The sequence below is a fragment of the Pithys albifrons genome, chromosome 8 (genome assembly GCF_047495875.1).
Source record: "Pithys albifrons albifrons isolate INPA30051 chromosome 8, PitAlb_v1, whole genome shotgun sequence".
Lineage (NCBI taxonomy): Eukaryota > Metazoa > Chordata > Aves > Passeriformes > Thamnophilidae > Pithys > Pithys albifrons.
The window spans coordinates 21,759,604-21,782,973 of NC_092465.1; the positions used below are offsets into that span (position 1 = coordinate 21,759,604).

General features: G+C 38.1%; 1 protein-coding gene and 1 long non-coding RNA gene across 7 annotated transcripts in view; one reads left to right on the forward strand and one right to left on the reverse strand.

Annotated features, from left to right (window-relative positions):
* RAPGEF4 (Rap guanine nucleotide exchange factor 4) overlaps positions 1 to 23,370 on the forward strand; it is a 155,396-nt gene that overhangs the window by 96,275 nt on the left and 35,751 nt on the right. For 4 of the 6 annotated variants that reach the window (XM_071562023.1, XM_071562022.1, XM_071562026.1 and 1 more), the window contains 11 exons: positions 1,129 to 1,182; positions 1,479 to 1,585; positions 3,208 to 3,329; positions 4,730 to 4,913; positions 10,953 to 11,037; positions 12,885 to 12,945; positions 13,470 to 13,546; positions 14,670 to 14,816; positions 16,056 to 16,171; positions 19,198 to 19,286; positions 21,445 to 21,523. In XM_071562023.1, coding sequence (XP_071418124.1) covers positions 1,129 to 1,182; positions 1,479 to 1,585; positions 3,208 to 3,329; positions 4,730 to 4,913; positions 10,953 to 11,037; positions 12,885 to 12,945; positions 13,470 to 13,546; positions 14,670 to 14,816; positions 16,056 to 16,171; positions 19,198 to 19,286; positions 21,445 to 21,523 — 1,121 coding nt within the window. Of the gene's footprint in view, positions 1 to 1,128; positions 1,183 to 1,478; positions 1,586 to 3,207; positions 3,330 to 4,729; positions 4,914 to 10,952; positions 11,038 to 12,884; positions 12,946 to 13,469; positions 13,547 to 14,669; positions 14,817 to 16,055; positions 16,172 to 19,197; positions 19,287 to 21,444; positions 21,524 to 23,370 lie in introns of those variants that run through there. The other 2 variants (XM_071562024.1, XM_071562028.1) reach the window with 2 other exon arrangements.
* Positions 15,861 to 23,370, reverse strand: part of LOC139674959 (uncharacterized) — a 49,775-nt gene continuing 42,265 nt past the window's right edge. Inside the window, exon 3 of the long non-coding RNA XR_011698391.1 lies at positions 15,861 to 15,924. This is a non-coding gene — a long non-coding RNA (uncharacterized lncRNA). The remainder of the gene's footprint in view (positions 15,925 to 23,370) is intronic.

The following is a 23,370-nucleotide window of genomic DNA, read 5'->3' on the forward strand; positions in this document are numbered from 1 at the left end:
CGTGTTTCACCTTCCTTCCAACCTGGCTGTGCTGCCTTTGCTGTACCAGGTGTAAGGGAGCTGTGGCTGCCACAGGCCAAATTCCAAAGTCTTGCCCTTGTGGGAGACCTCTGTGTTCGGTGTGATCTGCTCTGTCAGCAAGCCCAGAACACCAGCCAAATTCAGCCCTTGTGTCATGTCTCCTGACATTTCACACTAGATGTGAATTTGGTCCATACTGTTAGCTACCAGTCCCAACAAAGCTAAATGTCTTCTCATCATTCTGAGTTGGCTGCCCAAGTTCAGTTTTGTTCTCCTTTTGTCTCCATTTCTACTATCCTTTAACTCTCTACTTTCCTTTTTCCTCTGTGTTGTGGTTCTTGTCTCCCCTCTTCTTTCACCTGTTTGTTATGTGCCTATTTTCCCTTTTCTCTCATCCTCTTCTCTGCTTCTCCCCTGTAGAGCCATGATAGTCTTCCCTTTCACTCTTCGCTTTGCAGAAGCAAGCCACTTGCTTTGTTCTTTTCTTTTTGCCTCCCCAGCCCCTTTGTGAAAGTCCTTACCCAGGTCTCTGCAAGTGGCCTGGCTGCCTCTGCATTTCAGAGAGCGGCAATAAAAGCGTTGCCAGCTCAGCCTGGTGATAGTTTAGAAAACAGTGGAAGCAGAGCTTTTTCTCCTTTCCTGTTTCTTATGCTATGCTGTAAGGGAGAAGATACCTGAATAGAAAGAGGTGCTGAAGGAGGAGAGGTTTTCCGTGGTGAGGGCTGAATGGCAGAGCAGACACCTGTGGAGGACTGCTGTTGTGCCCACTGCAGGTCGAGAGCAGGAGGAAGAGCTAGCTGTGCCTATGTAGACTCAGATCTGGTGTGATGTTTGGCCATTGCACAATTCATTAGTACTTCAGAAAGTTTAACATGCATTTGTTATCCATCTTCACCTCTCATATCGCTGTTTTAATTTGCTGTGCCTCAGGAACCAAGTTTGCCTTTAGAATGTCTTCAGAGAGCTTTTTCTCTTTGTGTCTTCTAGGCAGAGCTTGGACTTACACATCATTCTTTGTTATTACAGCTTTTTTTGTTCACTTTTTTACTTTAGCCTTTATTTTTCCAGTCAACCTTTAAAAATATTTAATTTCATTTTATTTTTCAGACACCTCTTATTGAACATCACATCCCACATCGTGCTACTAAAACCATTACACAGGTAATAGGACATAGATGTGCTGTAGAGCCAGGACATTAGACAAATGGAAATAACTATTTCCAACAATGTGGTACAAATCAGCTGAAGTTATGCTTTCTGTTAGATATGATAAGTATGTTAGACTTAAAATCCCAAATCTATACTACATTGTTCTGCAAAAGTAAGCATCTGTGCAAGGACTTTTAATTCAGGGAAAAGTGAACTTGTGTTTTGTTTTGCAGAAGGCAGTACAGAGATTGTGGAAAGTTTAAAATCTGTTTGTTTCGATAATTTTTTTTCCCTCCATGATTGCCAAGGTTCCTTCCGAAAAAATCCTCAGAGCTGGAAAGATTTTGCGGAATTCAATTCTGTCCCGAGCCCCTCACATGATAAGAGATCGTAAATACCATCTGAAGACTTACAGGTGTGTGAGCTGATTGTATAGAGGTCTCTGAATTTCTGTGCCTGCCATCGTCTGATTTGTATTTATGCCTTACCATACTTGCAAGTCTCAAAAGGTCTGAAATTATTCTGTGATGTTATTTGAGTCTGGATGTTATGCAGTCTTTAATGGACCTGGTAAATCCTTTGTGAAGTAATCTGACTGGAAATTGAGTCCATGATTCTGAACAGAGTATTCACATACAAAAACTCTTCCAAAGTTAATAGCATAGTTAGCTGGAATATTCTGTGTACTACCAAGTTAAAATGTAGATTCTGTTCTCTTCAGCTATCAGTAAGAGATAATAGAAAAGTTCATTAATATATTATCTTACTGTACTGATTGCTACAGCAGTGTTGCTCAGTGTGGAATTCTAAAAATTCACCTGGTGAAAAACATTCCATATGTAGATTTTCTGCTCTATTTAATTTTTTTTTCAGTGTATTGCTAAGCTTTCTTATCCTCCTGCTGGTGGCAGCATGGTCTTGCTGAAGTGGGATGACAATGGCACTTCTGGAATAGAAATCTGACTGCAAGATGTCAGAATCTATCTATTGTTGGCTTAAGAAACAATCAATTTGTTTTAGTGTCTAACGTTTAAATCAAATACCTAATGCATTATTCAGAGTATATTTAAGTAAAAATTGGTTTAAAATCTCTGAGTGTATCTCTGTCTAAATAGCAAATCAATATGTTGCTGATCTGCTTTTGAAATAAGTGCATCGATTTTCCATATTTCAGTCCAAAATGTATTTAATATGCAGAGATATTTGGAGCTTGTGAGTTGATCTGAGAATATATCACAATATAACACTGCTGATTGTTCTAGAAGAACAAAAGAGCATATAGGATGAATGAAGACCGATGCTGGTCCAGACAACTGCACCATTTTCTGTTATAGGTAACTGAGAAAACTCTTCCTGTTCTGATGAGCGAGGGAGTGTCACAACAAGGAATTTTACTAAGTGACGGTGTGGCTTTTTGCTTTTTTCCCCTCTCTTGGGGTGTTCCCCAGGACTTGAGGCTGGCTGTTGTTTGCCTCTGGTCAGTCAGGAAGTGCAAGGTGACCAGCACCTGGCACCAGAGAGCCTCAGTAGCACTGAAGACCTACAAAACAATGTCTCCAAATACAATGTGACCGGAATTTGGTTACAAATGAAGGAACACTTTCATAGCACACACTCTTCCTTTGGAGGCTGTTCTTATTGACATAGCTTTTACACTGTTCGATTATTGCTTTCATGCAGGATTCTGAAAAGCATGAGGCTTTTGATATCCCATGGTATACAGTGAAAGTTTCTTTTGAAAACTTGTTGAAGGTTGTTGCATTGGTGCAGTAAGTTTTGTAGCAGGTGGCACAGGGTCACTTTTATCCTCTGAACTCTGCATTTCCGAAGCACTTGTTTTGCTGAGATGATCCTCTCAAAACTGAACACCTTCGCTGGTATTTCAAGCATGTGCACATAGACACTGACATGGAGTTTTCTCTGTGGAGATTTGCCTAAGTTTATACAGAGCTTAAGATACCACTGTTCTTGGCAGTCACTGTGTGCAATTTCTTGGCTATCTCCCTATTAATTTCTATCTATTTATTTGTCCTTCAGGCAGTGCTGTGTGGGAACAGAACTAGTTGACTGGATGATGCAGCAAAGTCCTTGTGTCCATTTACGAACCCAGGCAGTTGGCATGTGGCAAGTATTGCTGGAAGAAGGTGTTCTTAACCATGGTAAGATAAAGCAAGTCAGCATCTTGACTAAAACATGTGTGTGACACTAATGCCTCTGCAGTTCTCTTTCATGGAAAATAAAGGGATCCTGAGCCCAAAAGAAGTGCTGCAGAGCAGCCAGCTTACTCATAAGTACAAGTGTAACACCCAGACAGTATTATTTGAATCTTGCTACCAGTATACTTTTTCAAATTACAAGCATATTGAAAAGTAAATGAACAATTTATAATGATGACTCTAATTATACTTAGAAGTACGCTGGCTTGTGCTTATACTGGAAGAGCTAGATAGCACTCAGGCCAAAACCAAGAGATATATTAGCAAACATAAAACTGATCTTCATCAAAGATTTGCAGTTTTTATAAGTTAATGTGAGCATTTGTGTTTCCTCAGATCCATATTTCTGGAATGATTTTCAGTGGTTTTGGAACAGTCCTCAATTCGGCACTCCAGATATTCCAGTGCAGAGATCTGGGATTATATGTTAGCTTTCTGACTGCATTTTACATTGACTTTCAGTTTCCATGTGGCAGGATTTACTTGGTAGCAGGATATTATAGCCCTCAAAAGGGTAGCTTTCTAAAGCAATACTTATATTTGAAGCTTTGCACATACATTTTTATTAAATTCAGAAGAGCAGCTCTATTACAGTACAGTTCCACTTATCCTCTGTTGTGCTTCCCATATCCCAGGGAGAAATTTTCACACTGAGAAGACAAAGTGTTTCCACCACTCCCTTACCCTTAGGGCTCTAGCTTTAATTCCTGCTAAATATTTCCTTGGACTCCCAGGGGCAAGCTATTGCAAGCTGCATCACAATATCCAACTTAACATGCCACTCTGACTTGCTTTGAAGACCAAGGGTTTGTCCTTTGCAATATCACAGTGTTCTTTAGAGGTCTTCTGTTTGTAGTCCTTCCATTAAGGTCTTCCACCAGGACACAGGTCAGTGGACTTGCCCCTGGGATTATATCTCAATAATATACGTTTCTGGTACATCACAAAGAGTTTAGCTGGTTTTGCTAACTTTTGTCAACCTGTCTAAACATGCTAGAAAACACCTCTTAGAAATTCATGATATAACCTTTTCCCCAGTGTGATTTATTGAACGGATCTAATAAGAAAAAACGCGTGTGCGCACAGGTATGTATATACACCCACAACACACATATATGGAAGCCTTTTGGAAAGTATTTGTAATACACAATTTAAAGTGCACTCTTCAAGCTACATAATTTGTACATATGTGAGAAATAATTGTGTTTCATATTCACAGTTTCTCTATATCTTTCCTTCCCTTCTAACTAATATATCTGTGACATATATGATGCTACACAGATTTCTACAAGGTCAACTTTGATGAGGAGTGCTTAGTATTTGATACGTTATGTTGTTTTCAGTGGATCAGGAACACCACTTTCAAGACAAATACTTATTTTATCGATTTTTGGATGATGAGCGTGAAGATGCCCCTTTGCCAACTGAGGAAGAGAAAAAGGAGTGTGATGAGGAGCTGCAGGACACTATGCTGCTTCTGTCTCAGATTGGGCCAGATGCTCACATGAGAATGATTCTCAGAAAACCGTAAGCAGATTAATGAGTTAATATTATGGGCCTTCCTTGTGACATGGAAACAAGAGAAACGACATTTATTATCAGACATCCTTTGGCCAGTTACTTCACTTCAGTGCCAGTTTCTCCAACCTCATTTCCAGTCCTCATTAATATTTAAAAGTTGAACTGTGTGTTGAAAATAACCATCAAAGGCCATGAGTGCCATTACACTCACCTGGAGGAAAATGCTACATTATGAGGTTTATAATTTTCTGAGTCTCCCCTAAAGTAAGTTGCAGGTAATAGTAGGGTCCTGCTCTGTTAACACTTTGTGTGTAGAAGTGTCGTTCATTTAACTGTGCTGCTTTGAGTTATTTTGAGTGAGCAGAGTGTTAGGATGGCAGCATAGCAGGTACCTTTCAGTTCCAGTTGTCAGTGGCAGCCAATAATTAGATTCAGCCTTGGCAGAACGTTATTGAATCAAGATAGGCTGGACTTGACCTGTTGTAGTTTGCTAGGAAGGTGTGAAATATGGTTCTGTGGGTTTATTTATCAATTCTTATTCTTATAGAATCAATACTTCAAAAAGAAAAAGCTTTCTGTGCCTAGGCCACAGAGGATGTCTGCCTAACCTTTTGATAGCTACCAGATCATGTCCTCTCACTCCTTGGTTGGCTAATCATCATTTCAGCAGTGCACTCTGGTCACACTGAATACTGTGTTAAAGGCTTTTTTTATAGGCAGCTTTACAGTGACTTCAAAGCAACCAGTATAAACTCTGTTTGACCCTGCATTGAACACTACCTCTTCATTAAGCAGGCGGTGTTTAGTGGCCACTGAAGACATATTTTACTGCTAATTAAACACACTGAGAATAAGGAATTACTTAAGCTCACCTTCACTGAAGATTTACTTGTAAGGGTCAGTTCAAGACAGGTAAATACACAAAGCTGGATCCTGGTCCTTTGAGGCCATTGGCAAAGATTGCCTTTGCTATGGAATAGGATTGGGCCCTGCCTACAGTGTGAGAACATTTTTCATACTGAAAATGTTTTGAATCACCTAACAAGAGTGTCTGCTCCTTTTCTGTTTCCGTCTGTATCCTTTCCCTGCTCCGGTCTTGTCCATGTGTTATGTTTAGATCATTAAGCTCATTTAGACAGCACTTTTTCAAAAACTTGCTAATAGCATTGAATTTCAGAAAGTGCCATCAGACACTTGTGTTTTACAAATAGGCAACACTGCCATGCAGCAATAGTTTTAAGGTATGTATTCTCTTCCCTCTGTTTATTAGAGGGCTCATCAACACAACCAAAGGGGCACTTGCTCCCTGCCACTCAAAATACACAGACAAACCAAACTGGGAGCATGGTGCTTCCACATGTTACCGTTATGGTAGTGTGGAATTGAGTTCTTCTCTCCTCACAGACGTGTCCTGTGAATTCTCCACTGAGGAGCAAAAGTGGGATTTTGCACCTCTGAGCAGACACCAGTCATTAAGAGGCTGAGCAGTGCTATGTGTGCTCTGACCCTCCTCCTCTGCACTATCTCCTTTGCCTCAGGCTAACTGAGCAGAGTGGCTCTTGGAGAATTTCCCCTACCATGGTTTTTGGCTGCCTACTACATTTGCTTTCCATCATAACTTTCAGAAAGGCAAGTGTAAGTTTACCTTGTCAGGATCAATGTTGATTATCATCTGGACTCTTTGCAGAGAGCTGAAGGGCTGGAAAGATGCTGTGGAAAGTATTACTTTTCTCTCTGTGTTGTCACTCGCATAGCATCACCTGAGAGAATATTAATAGGAGATTTTCCAGGTAATGTAGTGAGGGGAAAGAGGTTTGCTCAAGACTGACACTTATCTGACACCTTTCCCTATCCCTGAAAGTGCTTATTTTTGCTGCCCTTTGCTCATGGAAGTAAGCTTGTTCTGCCCGACACCATATTAACTACTGTTCAAGTATTCAGTTTATGTACATTATGATTTTGTTAGTTGAAAATCCACCCTGGGCTGAGCTGCAGCAAAGCTGTTAAAATCTCCATGCATCCTCAAGAGTCCTGCTAGTTTTGACTCACCACTGTAACAGCAGCCAGCAGTTCAAAGGAATTGCCTGGGCTTCAGAGGTGCTGGCTCCAGCTGACCTGAGCAGGACCCACAATTTTCAAACCAACACAGCTGCGTTTTATAATAGTAACCATTTCCAGAGAGGTTGCAGAACTCAGATAATTACCCTGAAAGAAATAAGACAATATTCTTTGATGAGAAGATTACTTTGAGGATTTGATTGTATAATGAAGCTGTTGCTTTGAAAGGTACTTTCTATTGTTCGAAATCTGAAAATCTCCAGCAAAAAGTGTCACTTGTTTTGACAGCCGACTTAAAAAATTCTCTGTTTATTACATTAACTGCAGCATTTTAACTGTCAAACTGTGAAATAATGTTCTATAGTTTAAAAAACAGAATAGAGCTCAGGGAAATTTTTGGCAGGCTCTTTTTGCTATTGTGGTTTTTTTTTCCTTTGGAAACACATATACTGAATGTGAAAATAGCTTTTTGTGAAGTAGCAGAGACAGCTCTCTGCTCTGTATAATGGCTGGACCACAGGGGCAGACCTTGCACAAGTCCCTGGCAAAATTATTGTAGAATTAACACAGTTCTTCCTTACAAGTATTTTCACCATTCAGTATGAAAATATATCCTGATGGTAAACCCTAATTAAATATTATACTGTAATACAAACCTATACACAGTAATAACAGGAGTCTTTAAAGGAAGAATGATATTCATCAGACAACAGTGTTTAACTCAGATGATGTTATGGATTGTACTATTTTTTAATGCCCTAGCCTACAGTAAGTTAGCAGCATGATTGAAATAATAAATGTGTCTTATATATTCTTGGTGACTTCACTCAGCACATTCTTTTCTCAGTACAGAATGTTTGATTCCACATGTGATCAGTAATCAAATTTTAGTGCCACTTGTGGAAGTAAATGCAAGGGGATGCTAGGGAGAGGAGGTGAAAACAAATCTAAACATCTTAAACACATACCTTTACAAATATGTAAAGCACAAAATACATATATAACAACTTCATTAGTGCTAAGAATACATATTCTTAAGGGAGTTATTCTCTGGTTCTTAAATTTTTTTTCTTTAGATATTCTATCCAGCTGTTAATAGTCAGAACTGTACTATATTTCTCCATAAAGACATTAGTAATTTCTATAATCCTTTGAGTTTCCTGCCAATGAAATGTAATAAACCAAGTGTTGTTCCTAGGATAGGAAGTGCAGCTTATTGGTTCATTGATGGTTATGGGTATTATGTGTGGTAAATGGTATGTATGGAGTTAGTCAAGGTGCACTGATTCAAGTACAAGGATTACATAATTAACTTCTATACTAAAGTAAGTCAATATGCATTCACTTTCACATGCAGGTAATGGATAAAATGATTCATGTCTCATATATTCTTTGTGGTACTTGAAAACAAAATTTGTACTCTGGAAAGAGATGCTTATTTGATGCTTACTCAAAGTATTATGGGGTCTCTGGTCTTTTCCTGTGTTCTTATTATCTGAGAGTTGTTTGATTAGCTGTATAATAAAATAATCTATGATATTGTATGTACATACATGGTTTATCAGTGGCAAAATACTATGTTGTCAACATCCTAGTTACAGAGAAGCTCAATGTCTCTGACCTTGACAAATTCTCCAAACACTGAACAGTTTTTATTGATCACTTAATATCTCCTGAGTTCTGTCCATTAATGTATACCCTTGTTCTGTACCTATTCCATTTATTATCCTCTCTATAACCAGCTATTGCTGTTAGAATGTGTCCCCTGCAGAAAGTAGGTCTTTACACAGCAGGATCCTACAAATCAACATCAGTGGGTCACCACACAGCTTTTAAAGACACAGTGATGCCTAATGTCTCTCTCCACGTGACATCTGCAGGAGCAGAAGTAAAGACTAGGTACTGATATCCACTACAGATTGTCAGTCCTCCCACTGTGCTAACACAGGTGGCAAATGGACAAATGAAAAAAGAGAGTACCCTTTTGTCTTGATAGAGATCCTTTTATGTTTTAATTTCATGTAGATATGTTTTCCGTTTTCCGTTTTCCACGACATGCTGGTTGCACAAGAATGTAATAAAATTTGTTGCTTCCCTATTATTTTCTCAAATCCTTACCTTTTGTTTCTTAAATCTCCAGTGAAAAGTAGCTAGTACTGGCTTAGTTTTATGCTGTACTTAATTAAGCTGCCCTACATAAATCCCTAGGAGTGTCAACCTTATCATTTCAAGACAGAATTAAAAATAGTAAAAGAGTATTTTGAGTCACTAGAGGGCATAGCAGTACCAAACCAGTTTCTGTTTTTCCATTAAAAGTTTATTCCAGTCTGTATGAAAAAAAATGTAATTTCATCCAAAAACTGCTTTTTCTAAATTGGTCTTTAATCTGAGTAATAATGCATATTGTTGGTAAGTGAAGAACAGATGAAAAATACATCTTGCTGAGCAGAAATGTCAGTTGTCCTTATGTTTTCTATGACTACTTCAGTACTTCTTTCATCCAAAAGAAGTCTCCATCAAGTTTCTGTTGCAAAAAGGTGCAATATAACTCCAGAGTGACACGGCTGGGTACTCCCTGTACCTCACATGTGGTGTAGACAGACTGTTGAACCAGGAGATGATTAGGCAGAAAACCTGTAGAGCACAGTATTTCTTCATATGAGTTTCCTGATCCTCCATACTGACAGTTTAGGAAGAAAACTTGTATCAGAAGGGTTCATTATAACTTTACTTTTAGGGCTGTCCAGAGATTCACCTATGCTGTTAACTCCTTTGACAGCAGACATTGCAGACAGCAGGGTTTGGAACTGTGCCTTTTCTTAATGGCAGAGCGTGTAAACCTTCTGCTTTGAAACTCCTGCCCCTGGACTGGACTTCCTGTATACCATTTCTTCACATCTTAAGTTTATTCTCTCTCCCTTCTTATGACTAGGGTGCTCTTTCCTTTTGTTCTTGCCCATTGAATTAATTACCTGTATTCAGCTTTTCACAACCCTAAACCATATAGTTTGAAAGGACTTAGTCCTATAAAAGTTACTTGGGATAATGCTTTAAAGAATTTTTTTCTCTATATGTACATATGTAACTCCAATGTGCTGTCTGAAGTTATATCACAGAAGAATTTGTCCTTTAGGAAAATACAGTTTTATTAGACACTGTAACTGAAGAGAATCTTCTGAGTGGGAAAAAGATTGGGAGTTATTCACAAGCTCCTACAACTCCTTCTCATGGGTACTGTTTATTAGATTCTTCAAAGCATGTCTAACACACTGCAGTCCCCATGGTATTTGTGTCCATTTTGCATGGCATAGGCTACAGAAATGCAAGTATTTCAGTCACAGTGGCAGCCTTGTTACTTCTTTTCCTGTAGGAGGATTATTCCTTCATCAATGCCTGCTCTTTAGTAATGGCAACTTCTTGTATTTTTCAGTTTCAGAGAAGCTGAAACTACTCTGTGGTTCTTATCTACTTTTGTGGCTACAGAACAGCACTCAGCATAACTGTCTAGCAGTGTTTGCTGTATTCCAGCATGCACTGCTGCCTCTCCAATTTGTTCAGCAGAAGTTCATGTGCTCCTTTACAAACCACTGCTACTGTTTTCTACAACTAATTAGTGCTTCATGTGAGAAATAGTGCGTGTCCCACACTCCAGAGTCCTTTTCAAAGGAACAAATTTTTATGTACCATTTCTGGTTTATGTGGCCAATTTACATATAGAACACTTGGTTTAATCAGGAAAGCTGCCTATCAGTGTCTCTGAGGTGGTTGCCATGGCTGCTGCTTGGTGTCCTTCAGGTAGCATTCATAGAGCTTCCATTCTTTGTGCGTTTCAGTACTCCAGTCAGAAATATCGTTGATGCCCCATTTAGTGAGGATATACCCTTCAGCAGACAGTACAGCAGCATTTTGTGTTGTTCTGTCCTTCTCTGAAGTATTTATTTTTGGCATTTATTACAGTTTGCTATCCTTTCTATCTTTTCTCTATAGGCCTGGCCAGAGAACTGTAGATGACTTAGAATTTATATATGAAGAACTTCTCCACATTAAGGCCTTATCTCATCTTTCTACCACAGTAAGTAATTTTAAATATTATAACTCATCACCAGAAGGAAGGATGAATTTTTACTTCTGGTGTTTTTTAGAGTTGGAGAGCCTATAACCATTTCCATTTATACTTTCTACGCAAAGAAGTTATTCCATCTGTGAGAACCATCCAAGCACTGTGCAGATGTAGGTTCACTTTTGAATATCAGATAAAAGTATCTTCATGTATTTCTGCACAGCCCCTCTCTCACTCACCTGGCGCAGGTGCCAATGTCTGTCCCCATATCTGAGTTTAAATGAAGATGTATGCAATCTGACTTGACACTCAGGATTGTGGTGCTACTGAATTTTGCAGAATTGATTTCTGATCTATGAGAAGTCTATTAAACAAGTTAGGAGGAGGAATTACATTGTGCAGAATGGTGCACTATGCAGTGCTTGCTGGTTGCAGTTTGGTCATTGAGTGAGGAAAGCTTATGAGACACTTTCTGAGTGGTCAAGAACAGTGCAGAGAACTACAAATAAATTGAATGGAGGAGAGAATGCTTCTTTGTAAAGTCTCATTGCTGTTGACACACTGTGGAGATAACTGGAAAAGATAACTAGCACTTTACTGGGTAGCAGCAAAGTGTTGATGCTGTCTGGAAAAGAAAACCAGTCAGAAAGTAGATGTATGTTTGACAATAGCTTCTTTGAAAGCTCTTGGTATTTTCAGTAATTCTCAGTTAACTCGGACAGATGCAGCTAATTATGAAGCTGCATTACAGAAAGATAGTACTCCATGCAAATATATAACACCTAAACAATGTTTTTTAAAAAATAGGCTTTCAGAGTTTGTATCTGAATTACGTGGATGTTAAGGAAACTTCCTAGTTTGACCATTCATGAAATTCTGTGGCTGTCACACTCGGAACAGCAGAGGCATTCCCTGCTGGGACCAAAGCCCCTTCACAGCCAGTGACTCCAGTGACCTGACAGGTCCCCGCGGGACTCCCCACTCACCCCACCCACAGTCAGACCTGTTTCCTTACCGGTTCAGCTGCAGATTTCCCAGCGAAGTCTCAGATGTCTCATTCCATAAAGGAATTTATTCACGATGCAGTAACACAGAAAGTGCTCAAGCTCGAGCCTCTGAGGAGGGACCCCCATCAAAAGGACCCGTGAGTTTTTATCCCCTCCAAGTCCAAGCCACGCTAATCTCACTCTTCCTTCTGCTGTGTCTCCCAGTATCCATTCACCTGGCTGGCACCAATTGTCCTTTGTGCCCTTTGCTATGCAATGGGGCTCCCACCCAAAGCTCAGTCTGCATCTCAATCTGCTGACACCAAGGCACTGTCATGTTCTCCAGTTCCTTGAAGTGTCAATGAGGAGGATGTTTTGCTTGGGGAGCTGTAAGGTGAGGAGAGACTCAGCAGGTCCAGGTGGCTGTGCCTCACATCTCGACACAGCAGAAGCAGCCAGACTTACATCAGTGTGGGGAAGGGTACTGATTTCTCAGGGAACAGGGATGCTTCCATGGAGTAACTGACCATCGTCAGGGATCTTCTGTAACGGATCACTGTTATCATTTGAAATTTTCCGTTGTGGTAAGTGTTGATAATCATTTCACATGTGTGTATGAAGAAAGATGTGAATACTCTGATCTTAAAGATGCCCTTTCTGAGCCATTTGGAGCCAGGAAATGTGTGCTCTGTGAAGCCCATCAGTAGGAATTGGGACATGAAGTGAAGCAGACCACTGCCTGGCTGCATGGCTCTGAATGACTGATGAATGATGCAGAGGGAAGGAAAGCAGCAACTGGGCTGTTATGTGACTTCTTCACCAGGAGTAATAAGAATCATATAAAAACTATGATTTCTCTCTCTTTATTTTAAGGTAAAGCGAGAATTAGCAGGTGTCCTCATTTTTGAGTCACATCCCAAAGCAGGAACGGTCTGTAAGTAAATGGAGTCCTGTTGGATCTTTCTTATGTGTGGCATGAACATTTAAGTTCTTTATGTTTAAATTATGAGAACAAAACTTTGATGCACTCTTCAAACTTGACTGGGTAGGGTAGTAGGTGTTGGCTTAGTCTGTTGCCAATTGTAGGGACAGTACCAAAATTAATTCTATATCTTGGTTGAATGTATGTATCACCTACAATTTAGGTGTGGTTTTATCTAGAATTTTTGGTTGGACCAGTCTCTATTTAAAGTATATTTTAATATTATCCTGTATTTAAAAAATCTGTACAAAATGAAGGATTTAAAATGTAAGATTACTCAGACCTGTTAATACTGAGAAGTTTTAGCAAAGGAATGTCAAATTCAGAGTTGCTTTTAAAATCATAGTATGCTCTTTTACCAGGTGGACATTAATATCACTGTAGAGTTACCTTGAATTTTACTGAGTGCTGAATTTGGCCCATTTATATTTTGAATAACTATATTCTCATCATAAAATCTTTTCTGTCTTTTGTAGTATTTAATCAGGGAGAAGAAGGTACTTCTTGGTACATTATCCTAAAGGGATCAGTAAACGTAGTCATTTATGGCAAGGTATTTTTTTCAGAAGCTATTTTATATGATTGTTATTATTGAAATTGTAAGAGTAAACTTTGAAGGAATACAGTTTAATTTAGAGCAAAATTGCTTTGTCTGATGAAACAAATGGAATGGAATGTAATTTTATTAAGAAATCATCCAGTGGTTTCACTGATTATACTTCCAATTGATTGCTCTATAATTTTGGGATATATTACACAGTTTCTGACTATAATGCGTCAGAGTTACATCAGTTCCTTAGGGCAAAGCAATTTGCTGGAATTTGGTGAATTGCCAGACTTCTGTCTCATGGGGGGGTTTTTGCCCTGTCCCTTTACCACCATATTGTCATGTATTTGTATGACTAACTTTTCTCATGAATGTCAGGTATGCCTGACAGAAGTACTGCTTTGTGACTAGTGGTTCTCAGGTTGGATGAACCCCTTCCAAATTTATGCCAGCTCTTCATTTTACTTAAGCTATAGACCAGAAAGCATCTCTATTAAATTCTTGCTTATGAGAGGGATTTTTCAGGGCCAAAACCCTCTGATTTTGGTACACAGGAATCCCTTGAATCTTTAAAAATCCTTACTGTCCTATTGATTTTTCATTAGATGACTGAGAATCCTCCATTTGAACACCAAGCATTTCACCACAATCTAGCACGGGGGCCCTGGTGTTAAGTCTATTTCTAAGTAACCCACATTTAGCACATTTTTTACATCACTGGGTAGGCCAGATCCTTTGTTACTATAAATTGGAGCAAATGGAGTACTGCTGATGTATACCAGCTGAGGATGTGTTGTTATATGCTATTTCTGCAAACTTGATTTTATTTCTTAGGGCCTCTATAAATAAAAAAACACTCAACAACTTTCTGTCTTGAGCAGGGTTGGAAGAACTCTTCAAGCTGAATGTAATTTCAGAGAACAAGCCAATTCTTTTCTATTGCTTTTCTTTAGTAATAGTAATAACCAGCTATCAAGTATTGTTTCGCAGTCATTATTTAGGCTGTTGATTTGCTGCCAAATAGATTTGTTTTGGTATTTGATTGTGAAGTCCAGTGTTTGTACAAGGACTTTCAATAGAATCCAGAGTAATGATGGGTTTCTGCATGTAAATGTTTTGCTCTGTGCAGGGTGTGGTATGTACTCTACACGAAGGAGATGATTTTGGCAAGTTAGCACTTGTGAATGATGCTCCCAGAGCAGCATCCATTGTTCTGCGTGAAGACAACTGCCACTTCTTGAGAGTAGACAAGGAGGACTTCAACAGGATCCTCAGGGTAGGAGCGGGAAGGGCTGCTCCCACAGTGTGATAGCGAAACTTGCAAGTTTTTCTAGAGTCTGTCTTATTTCTATGAATATATTGATATTGGTAACCTTGTTTGAAGTATTCCTAATAATGGAACAGAGATGTGACAGTCTAGAAGTTGAAGTAAAGATGTTAATTTCCTTTCCTCTCTATTCCTAGCTGAGACATGAAAATGGGACCATGTGGAATATTTTGTCTCTCACACTTCTGTGATCTAGAATTTGCCCTGCCCAGTTTTTCCTTATGCTGCCCAGGATTTCTAGGTGATCTTCCATCTGAATATTGAAAAAAACAAAGGTCACCCATTCTCTCAGACAGGTCATGTCAAGTACCTTAATCTCAATAAATTTAAGGCAGAATCAAGTGGAAAATTGAATGTTACAGATATAAACAGAGATATCTGTACCCGGGAAACTCTAGAAAGAGTTAAAGGACAAATTTTAGTTGCTCATGTGTTCCAAAGTCCAATTGTGATTCAGTAAATACAGGCTATTTTGTGGTCATTCATAGTATAGGAAATCAAAACCAGTATCATCCTGTATTTGAACCTTCATATGCTCAGTATTGCAGCAATAAGACCAGTCCAGACAGAGTATTCCACTAGAAAAATTACATAAGATTGTGGTTACTGTACAAAAGGGAGGATCCCATTGTCAGGAAGGCTGGGTTGTCCATGAAGACTTACAACTCATTAAGCTTTGGTCAATACTTCAAAGAAGATCCAAGTCCATGGTCTTACTGATTTTTACCTTTGTTTTTTGAATGCAAGTATATTTAATTTTTTTTTCCTTTTTCTACTATGACCTGGAAGTAGAAAATGACCAGTTTACTGAGATAAAACTTTTTCTTAAATGCTATTTTCTCTTTTTTTTTAAAGAGAAGAGTCAGATTGTAGATAGTAATATTCATATGTAAGTGGGGATAGAGATTATTTTACGTATGGAATGTTGTGGGGAGACTGTTTTTCAGCAAACTTTTTTTAATTTGGCACAGCTGGAGATCTTTCACGTTCTTGCTGTAGTCTCTTACACAATTCTCTGCCTTTTCCCCCAGTGCCAGGGCTTCCTTCTTCATTCTGCCTGTGAGGAAAACAGAATGAAGACAGATAAATATAGGGGGAAAGAACCAACACCAGTCTTTGTGTTTGAAATTAATGCACTTTGTCAGAGTAACTAATCAGTTACATTATTAAAAGTAACTTGTCTTGCAGGATGTGGAAGCAAATACAGTAAGACTCAAAGAACATGACCAAGATGTTTTGGTGTTGGAGAAGATCCCAGCTGGAAACAGAATTTCTAATCAAGGAAATTCACAGCTGCAGCACAAGTATGTTTTCATTCAATAGTGCAAATGTCAGACAATTATTAACCTTTTAAAATGGTATTATTATCCAAGTAATAGGATATTCCCTTTCTATGTAAGAATTCAGTGCATATAAAGTTTTCATTTTTTTTAATCATCAGCTGATCACATACTCCATACTGGCTAATATATCCATTTCTAGCAGCACACCAGCTCTGTGTCTTTGTACAATAACTCCCCGAAGATCTCACTGTAACTTCTTACCTCATGTAATAGCTTCTAAATAGACTAGACATGGAGAATGATGAAACCCAACTAAGCTGATCTATTATGTGAAAGACATGAGGAAAATATATTGTTTTATTGTTAAGTATAGATATTTTTAGTTTGGATTTTGAGCTCTGGATTCTAATAAGAATTTGCTAGGTACAATTTATATACAAAAACAAAGATCTCATGCAATGAAAGTTGCAGAGCTTATTTTACAGAACAGGATAGCACTGCAATAATAAATTTTTCACTACATTTTCCTTACTTTTTTACTGAAAGGGAAAAAGTACAATTCTGTTTGGATACTACTGTTTTAAGAGTAGAGTGAGACTATCATTCCAAATGTTGGTACAATCCCTAAAGGCTTTGTAAATGTGTTATTTGCAAATGGATGTACAGTTTTCCTCAGAAGCATTTAAACAACTTCAACAAAATAAGCACCAAGAAGTTTTGAATCCTTCTTCCTGAACCTCACTTTTTCTTAAAGAAAGAGACAATTTGCTATCAGATTTTTGGGGTTTTTTATCTCATCTGGGATTTCATATACCTCTTCTATCTGCATACTGAAAGCAAAGATTTACAAATATCTGTGAAGGTTAAATAAACCATTCCTTGCATTTTATATACACCTTTCACATATTTCAGAAACTGCCATTTCATCTTTCACTTGATCTAGTAGGAAAACAATCTGTGCTACCAGGAAAACAAGTACTCTTACACAAGTGTGTCTAAATGAGGGGAACTTGACTAGGCAGTAGACTGGCATCAGCAGCTGCAATGCACAGCAACTGGGTCAAAGATTTAAATCCATTTTCTTGGTTCTGAGATACTTTTCATGGTTCCAAAAGTGAGACTTCCATTTCAAGGTATTTGAAACACTGCCTTCCTAGGAAACTCTTTGCACCAGCGTTACTTGTATTATTTTAAAGTTTTGATAAAAATAGCCAGAGAAATTTATGGTAGATTGTTAAGTTAGGCTGTATTTTAGGTCTTACATTTCAGGAATATTTTCAGGTAAAGCTCAGAATTTCATTTCTGTAAATATTTTATTCATTTGGTCAGCTTTTGGGTGCTATCAATATGCCAGCAAAGGAGCTTTTGCTGTTAACAGTGACAAATAGACATAACCTACCCAAAAGAGGAAGTTACCTTGGAAGTTCACTGTCTGCTTTTCACTTTGTTAATAGTGTGTTGGCAGTGTCTTTTTGTTTAAAGTCTTTTGAAGTGAGTTCACTGTTTAAAGATCACATTTGTTTCTTTTCTTAGTAAATAGAGTAAGTGTCTGCATTCATGCAGAGTCCAAATCAAAATTACTGATGTTTTTTGATTTCCAGAATGTGTTACTGGAATGTGTTTGTTGAGTGTTCAGTACTTTTGAAAATCACTGTGTCCAAAAAAGAAGCCTAACAGGGACCTCTTCTCAGGAAGAAACTAATTTTCTTCATCTTAGCTTTGGGGAAAGCTTCAGTTTGGGAGCAGATCCTCTCAGTTACAGTTTGGATTCTGCTGCCTCCTCTAGGGAGGAGATATGGCTGCTACCCAGCTCCCCCAGCCATGCATTCAAACAGTGACAGTTTCACTTTGAGGGACTAGCTCTGCAGTGATCAGTCCCAAGATCTAACTCTTTATGGGTGATCACACTCGTGCAGGATGAATTCAGCAGCCCTGCAAGTCACTTCACTGTTCATTTTCACTTTCATATTCAGAGTACAGCAACCTGTGATTTTGCTGCTTCACTCACTTAGATACTTGGTTAGTATCTCTGTGAGAATGTGCACTGGCTTAACAAGTGTTTGTGTTCTTGGGACATCAATGCTGTTCTTCCAAAGGGGTTGGCAGGTAAAAGAACTGTGACGGTCAGTGCTCAAAGTGAGGAGGAGCTCCCAGGAGCTCAGCTCCACCACTTATTTCTCAGCAGGAGGAGAGTATCTTCACTTCTCAGGGTTTTTTCTTTCCTTTTTTTTTTTTTTTTAAGTTTCATACTTTATCAGTTGAATTCCCCCAAAAAAGAAAAAAAGATTAAAAAATGCAAAGATTGAAAGAATTTAAAGATAAAAAATAATCTGATCTTCAAGAAAAGAAAAAGAAAAGATGACACGACAAGTTTAGAATATCATGATATTCTCCTGGTACTTGACATTGGTTTTGCGTGAACCAAAAAGACCTCAATATTGCACTAGTTCTCTCACCTGCCTAAATTAACTCAAGGAAATGGTACAATCCTAGGTTTATCCACTTGAAACACTTCAGCTATGTAAGACATTGCAAAATTTGAAGATACAGCGTGCTATTTAATTATCTGCCCCCACCTGCTCAGACCAGCCCCTGTCAGTGATGCTGAAGGAAATTATTTCCTTGAACTGAAACCGATACACACTAGTTCTTATTTGGTGCTCATATTAAGGCTGTTGAGACCCTTCAATGACTGCAATTTCCTATTTATTCTTAGTCGGGAAGCATTTCTGCTTGCAATTCCCCAAGTTTGCACCAGTGCAGCTCTGCTGATTGTGGTGTAATTGTAGTGGTGTTATAATGGAGTACTTGTGCAAGGAGAGGGCTGTCATCTCACACTCCCTGAGCAGGTGGAGGATGTTACTGCTACTGTTTTACAGGGGAGAAGCCAACAAAGATGGTGAGTGGTTTTGTCCTAAGCACAGAGATTCTGGTTAGAGCAGGTATTTATACTTTGGCATAGGGCAGTGCTGATCTTCTTGCTCACATTTATTTCTTGATTAGCTGTTTTGCTTTTGAGATACTAACTGCTCCTTTCTCTCCTTCAGGTATATTGTGATGTCAGGAACCCCGGAGAAAATTTTAGAGCACTTTCTAGAAACGATGCGCCTTGAAGCAACTTTAAATGAAGCAACAGGTATCTACATGAGAAAGGCTGCTTTTTTATTATTAATTGTAAGATGGACTTGCTGGAGGAACACTGCAATGTGATGCTTTGAAAAGCATCTAGTAGTAGTTTTTCCTAGAATAAGAACTACCAACTGCTCTGAAACAACCCCAAGAAAACTTAAGAAATCTGGAAAGATAACAATCCACTCTTCCAAGCCTACTCTATCATATTTGTACTTTCAGGTCATAGTAAAACAGCAAAATCGCCCAAAGTCCCAGACCACTAGTTATGATTTTAGTTAGGTACAATTGTAAGACCAGGACAGAGCACACAGTAATAATGGTACTCATACCTTTTGTTTTGTTTGTCACTTAATACTGTGAATTAACTTTGTACCTCCAGTTGTTGCATTATGCTCATGTAAGTATTCTCAAATCTTCATATCCATATCACATTTAAGGTATCACACTTTAAATTCCTTGTTTGTGATGCTTTCCCTGTGCAGGGAAAGAAGAATTGTTACTCAAAGGAGAAGAACTTGGCATGCCATGGGCCGAGTCCCAAGAATGTAGGTTGCTGCCTCTGCATTTAATAGGCTGCTTTTCGTTAGTGTTCATTCAGAGAATTTACATCTAGAAATGCAGATATTTGCTGACTTATTGTTAGTATTTTAACTTCTAAAATGACACAAAAAATCCTCATAATTTTGATAAAGTAATGCACATACTTGTGTATTGAGCTAAATAATATTGCTTTTGCAAGTTCTTTTTACATTACAAATGTCTAAGAAGTATATATTCAAAGATGTTCATAAATCCAGTTAATCTGTTATTCACCTCATAGTACTGAAGAAATCTGTATAGTGGTCCATCAGTGGGGGAATAATTGAAAAATTCTAGAAATTCTTTCAAAGTGAGTGGTTTAACCACTCCAAAGACAAAAAAAATTATCCATTTAATTTTTATTAGGATTTTATATTCATGTGTATTAGGATGACAAGCAGAATGTTGTTCTTTAGGCTTGGAGCTATATAATCACAAGTTTATTATTCACAGTATGCACGTATTATACATTTAACATGTCATGACGAGATTACACCTATATCCTAATGCAATACAAAGTGTTACAGTTCACAAAGTTACTTTTATGACATAGCATCTAAGAGTGCTGCAGAATTGAATTTTTGGTTTACGCATTCCTTTTATTTAAGAATATTTAAAATCCAGTTTGCTCTGGATGTTACACAAAAGCAAGAGAAAACTCACCCTTCCAGAGGTTAGTTTTGTTAACTGAGAGATATTTTCATATATGAATTACTGGAGTGGAAGAAATGATGTAATATTATATTACACAGTTATCTCACCATATTTTGTCTGCCATCCCTTACTTACAGTGTTTATAAATGCTTCTGTTATCTCAAAAGCTGCACTGTAGAAATTATGCTCCAGGGTATTGTGTTTATTGTTTCTCAGTGATTCCATATAAGCCTGCCAAACCTATTCTGGCCTCTGCAGCCAAGCTTATAAATCCTTATTGTTGTCACAAATAAAAACATAAGGCAAACTGGGATTTACACAGATCATTTTAAGAGACAAAAAAATCTTGCTGGTTTTTGCCACGGAAAATGTCAGTCACATTGTTCATATATGTTTTAATGTAAATGTAGTGGCTGTGATATTTCTGCATCAAAATAAACCCAGAAATTCGACTGCCCATTTACCTCTTTTAAGTATTCTGCTCATTGGTAGGAAATCAACAGAGTTGAATTATTTGCCTTCTGTGGTGTATACACTAAATGTGTCATTCCTAAAGCCAAATGCAGCAGCTCTTCTTAGGTACCCAGGTGCAGCAGCCTGGTTCTTCTTCTGCATAAAACTCTACACTTGTAGAGAAGTATATCCAAATATTTCACTTAAGAACAGAGTGGGTGTTTGTGCTATGCCAGATTTCATGCCTGTTAATGTAACTGCAATAAAATTCATGCAGACAAGACTAAAAGCTTAGTATTTCAGCTCATATTAGTTCATTACCATTTTCATACTTAATGCCTATGAAGAGCACATAGACCCCTTTATTATCTGCAGAGGGCTTATAAGATATTTTATCTGAAAGAAAACTCATCCCTGTGATCCCCAAGCTGTTTGCAGAGGCTTAATTCACTGTTTTCTTTCTTCTCTTTTCACAGATTCTGTTTTAAATGATTTTATTATGATGCACTGTGTTTTTATGCCAAATAGTCAACTCTGCCCAGCCTTGATGGCACAATATCCTTTTATAAGGGAAAAGTTAAGTCTCTTTAGTCACTGTCCATATCAATGATGAGACTGAAGATTCTTTCTCTGAAGATGTACATCACGTTCCACGTAGGCTGTGCTGTGCGGGTAGGTTCTAAGTGTCTGACTAACAGCTGTCCATAACTCAACAACTCTGAAATGAATAGTGTACATCCATGATGAGATATGGTCCCAGACCATGAAAACTGTATCTTTCCTGTGCTGATTACTTTCCAAGGGAAATAAATGTACTATCCCTCCACCATGTAAGTGAAATTATATAAAAGTTTGGGTTACCCTGCTTGTATCCTTCCTGCCTTTCTTGGTTTTTGCTGAACTACAGCATCTACATTTTAGCTGGGATAGTTATGTCTTGGTCATCTCAGCGGTCCACTTGTAGATTACAAGCTGCAAACTGCCTCAAGCAAAAAGGTACATAAACTCATAGAATAATGGGTAAATAGTTCCTAGATGCTGTCACATAATACTTATGACTAAAAATAGTTATAATCTATAATAATAGTCTATAACATGATAAAAAAACTGCAAGAAACTTCAATGGCATGTGAATGCTAGGAGATGAAATCTTTCAGTGGAGAGCATTAACAGCTGGGGTGGTTCTCCTCCTGTCTGTTTTACAGGAGTCTGTGAAATGTCCATCTGTCAGTTACTGGCAGGTTATTTAGTTTGGGGAGCTGTTGCACACTGAGAGTTTTCCTTGTGCACAATGACTCAAAGCTATCAAGTGACTGGAGCATTAAATAAACATGTAATGTTTTCTGTTTTATACAATTTTGACAGAGGTATAATAACTTCAATTCCCTATTTATTTGTTTAGAGTCACACTGGTGTGAAAGTGTGCTTTCCTTGAAGCTCAGCAGGGCGAGTGACATCTGGAAAAGCTCACTCTCTGAAACCACAAAATAGAGCATCGTGTCCTTGTCTGGCAAGCTTGAGAATCCATTTGTGTTACTCTTAGCAAGGACAGTAATTGTTCTTAAAACCTTTGTACCCATGAAACTGGGCTGCAGAAAATTGTTTGTATACCTGAAACAAACATATTTTCCAAAATCACATTGGTTTTGATATCAAAAGTGTATCAAATGCTATTGCTGACAGCTCTGAGAGGGGAAGAAAGCACTTTTAATGGATTTGGGGTTTTCCCATGGTTTACCTAGCTCATATTTTACAATCAGTCCATTTGATATTCAGGCTTGTCTAGCCTGAATTATAATATACCTATACTATTTTATAGGATACCTCTGATATCCAATAACTGGGGAAATCAGACCCATAAGCAGCATGACCTCATTGTTCATAGTGGAAAAGCTTTTCTGAAAATCAAAATGATAATGACACTATCACTTTATAAATAATAATAACGATAATAAATAAATAAATAAATAATGATAATAAATAAATGTCATTTGTGATTAAGTCTATTTTGGAGAGGACACTAAGATCATGGTCAGAAGTGAGTCATGGCAGGCATCATGCTAATTCTTTTCAAAGAGGAGGAGAGCTGGAAGTAACTGCTATCCTGCTGCTTTAGTGTCAGCTCTTCCTAGAGCTGAATTGTTATTTTCTCAATTCTTAATATGGAAAAATTAACTGTGCTTTGTGATTGTACCATTGAAATTTATTTTAGGGTTGAAAGGTTCCTAACAAAACTCATCTTTTTTGAGCAAAATCACTTTACAAAAATGTTCACTGGTGCTGTGAGACTAAGGAGAGATGAGTTATGCTCAATGAAGAAATTAAAACAGAAACAAAGAGAAGAAAGGTGATTCAGTTGGCTACATTTTGGTTCAGCTGCCAGTTTTGAACGAAAACTCACT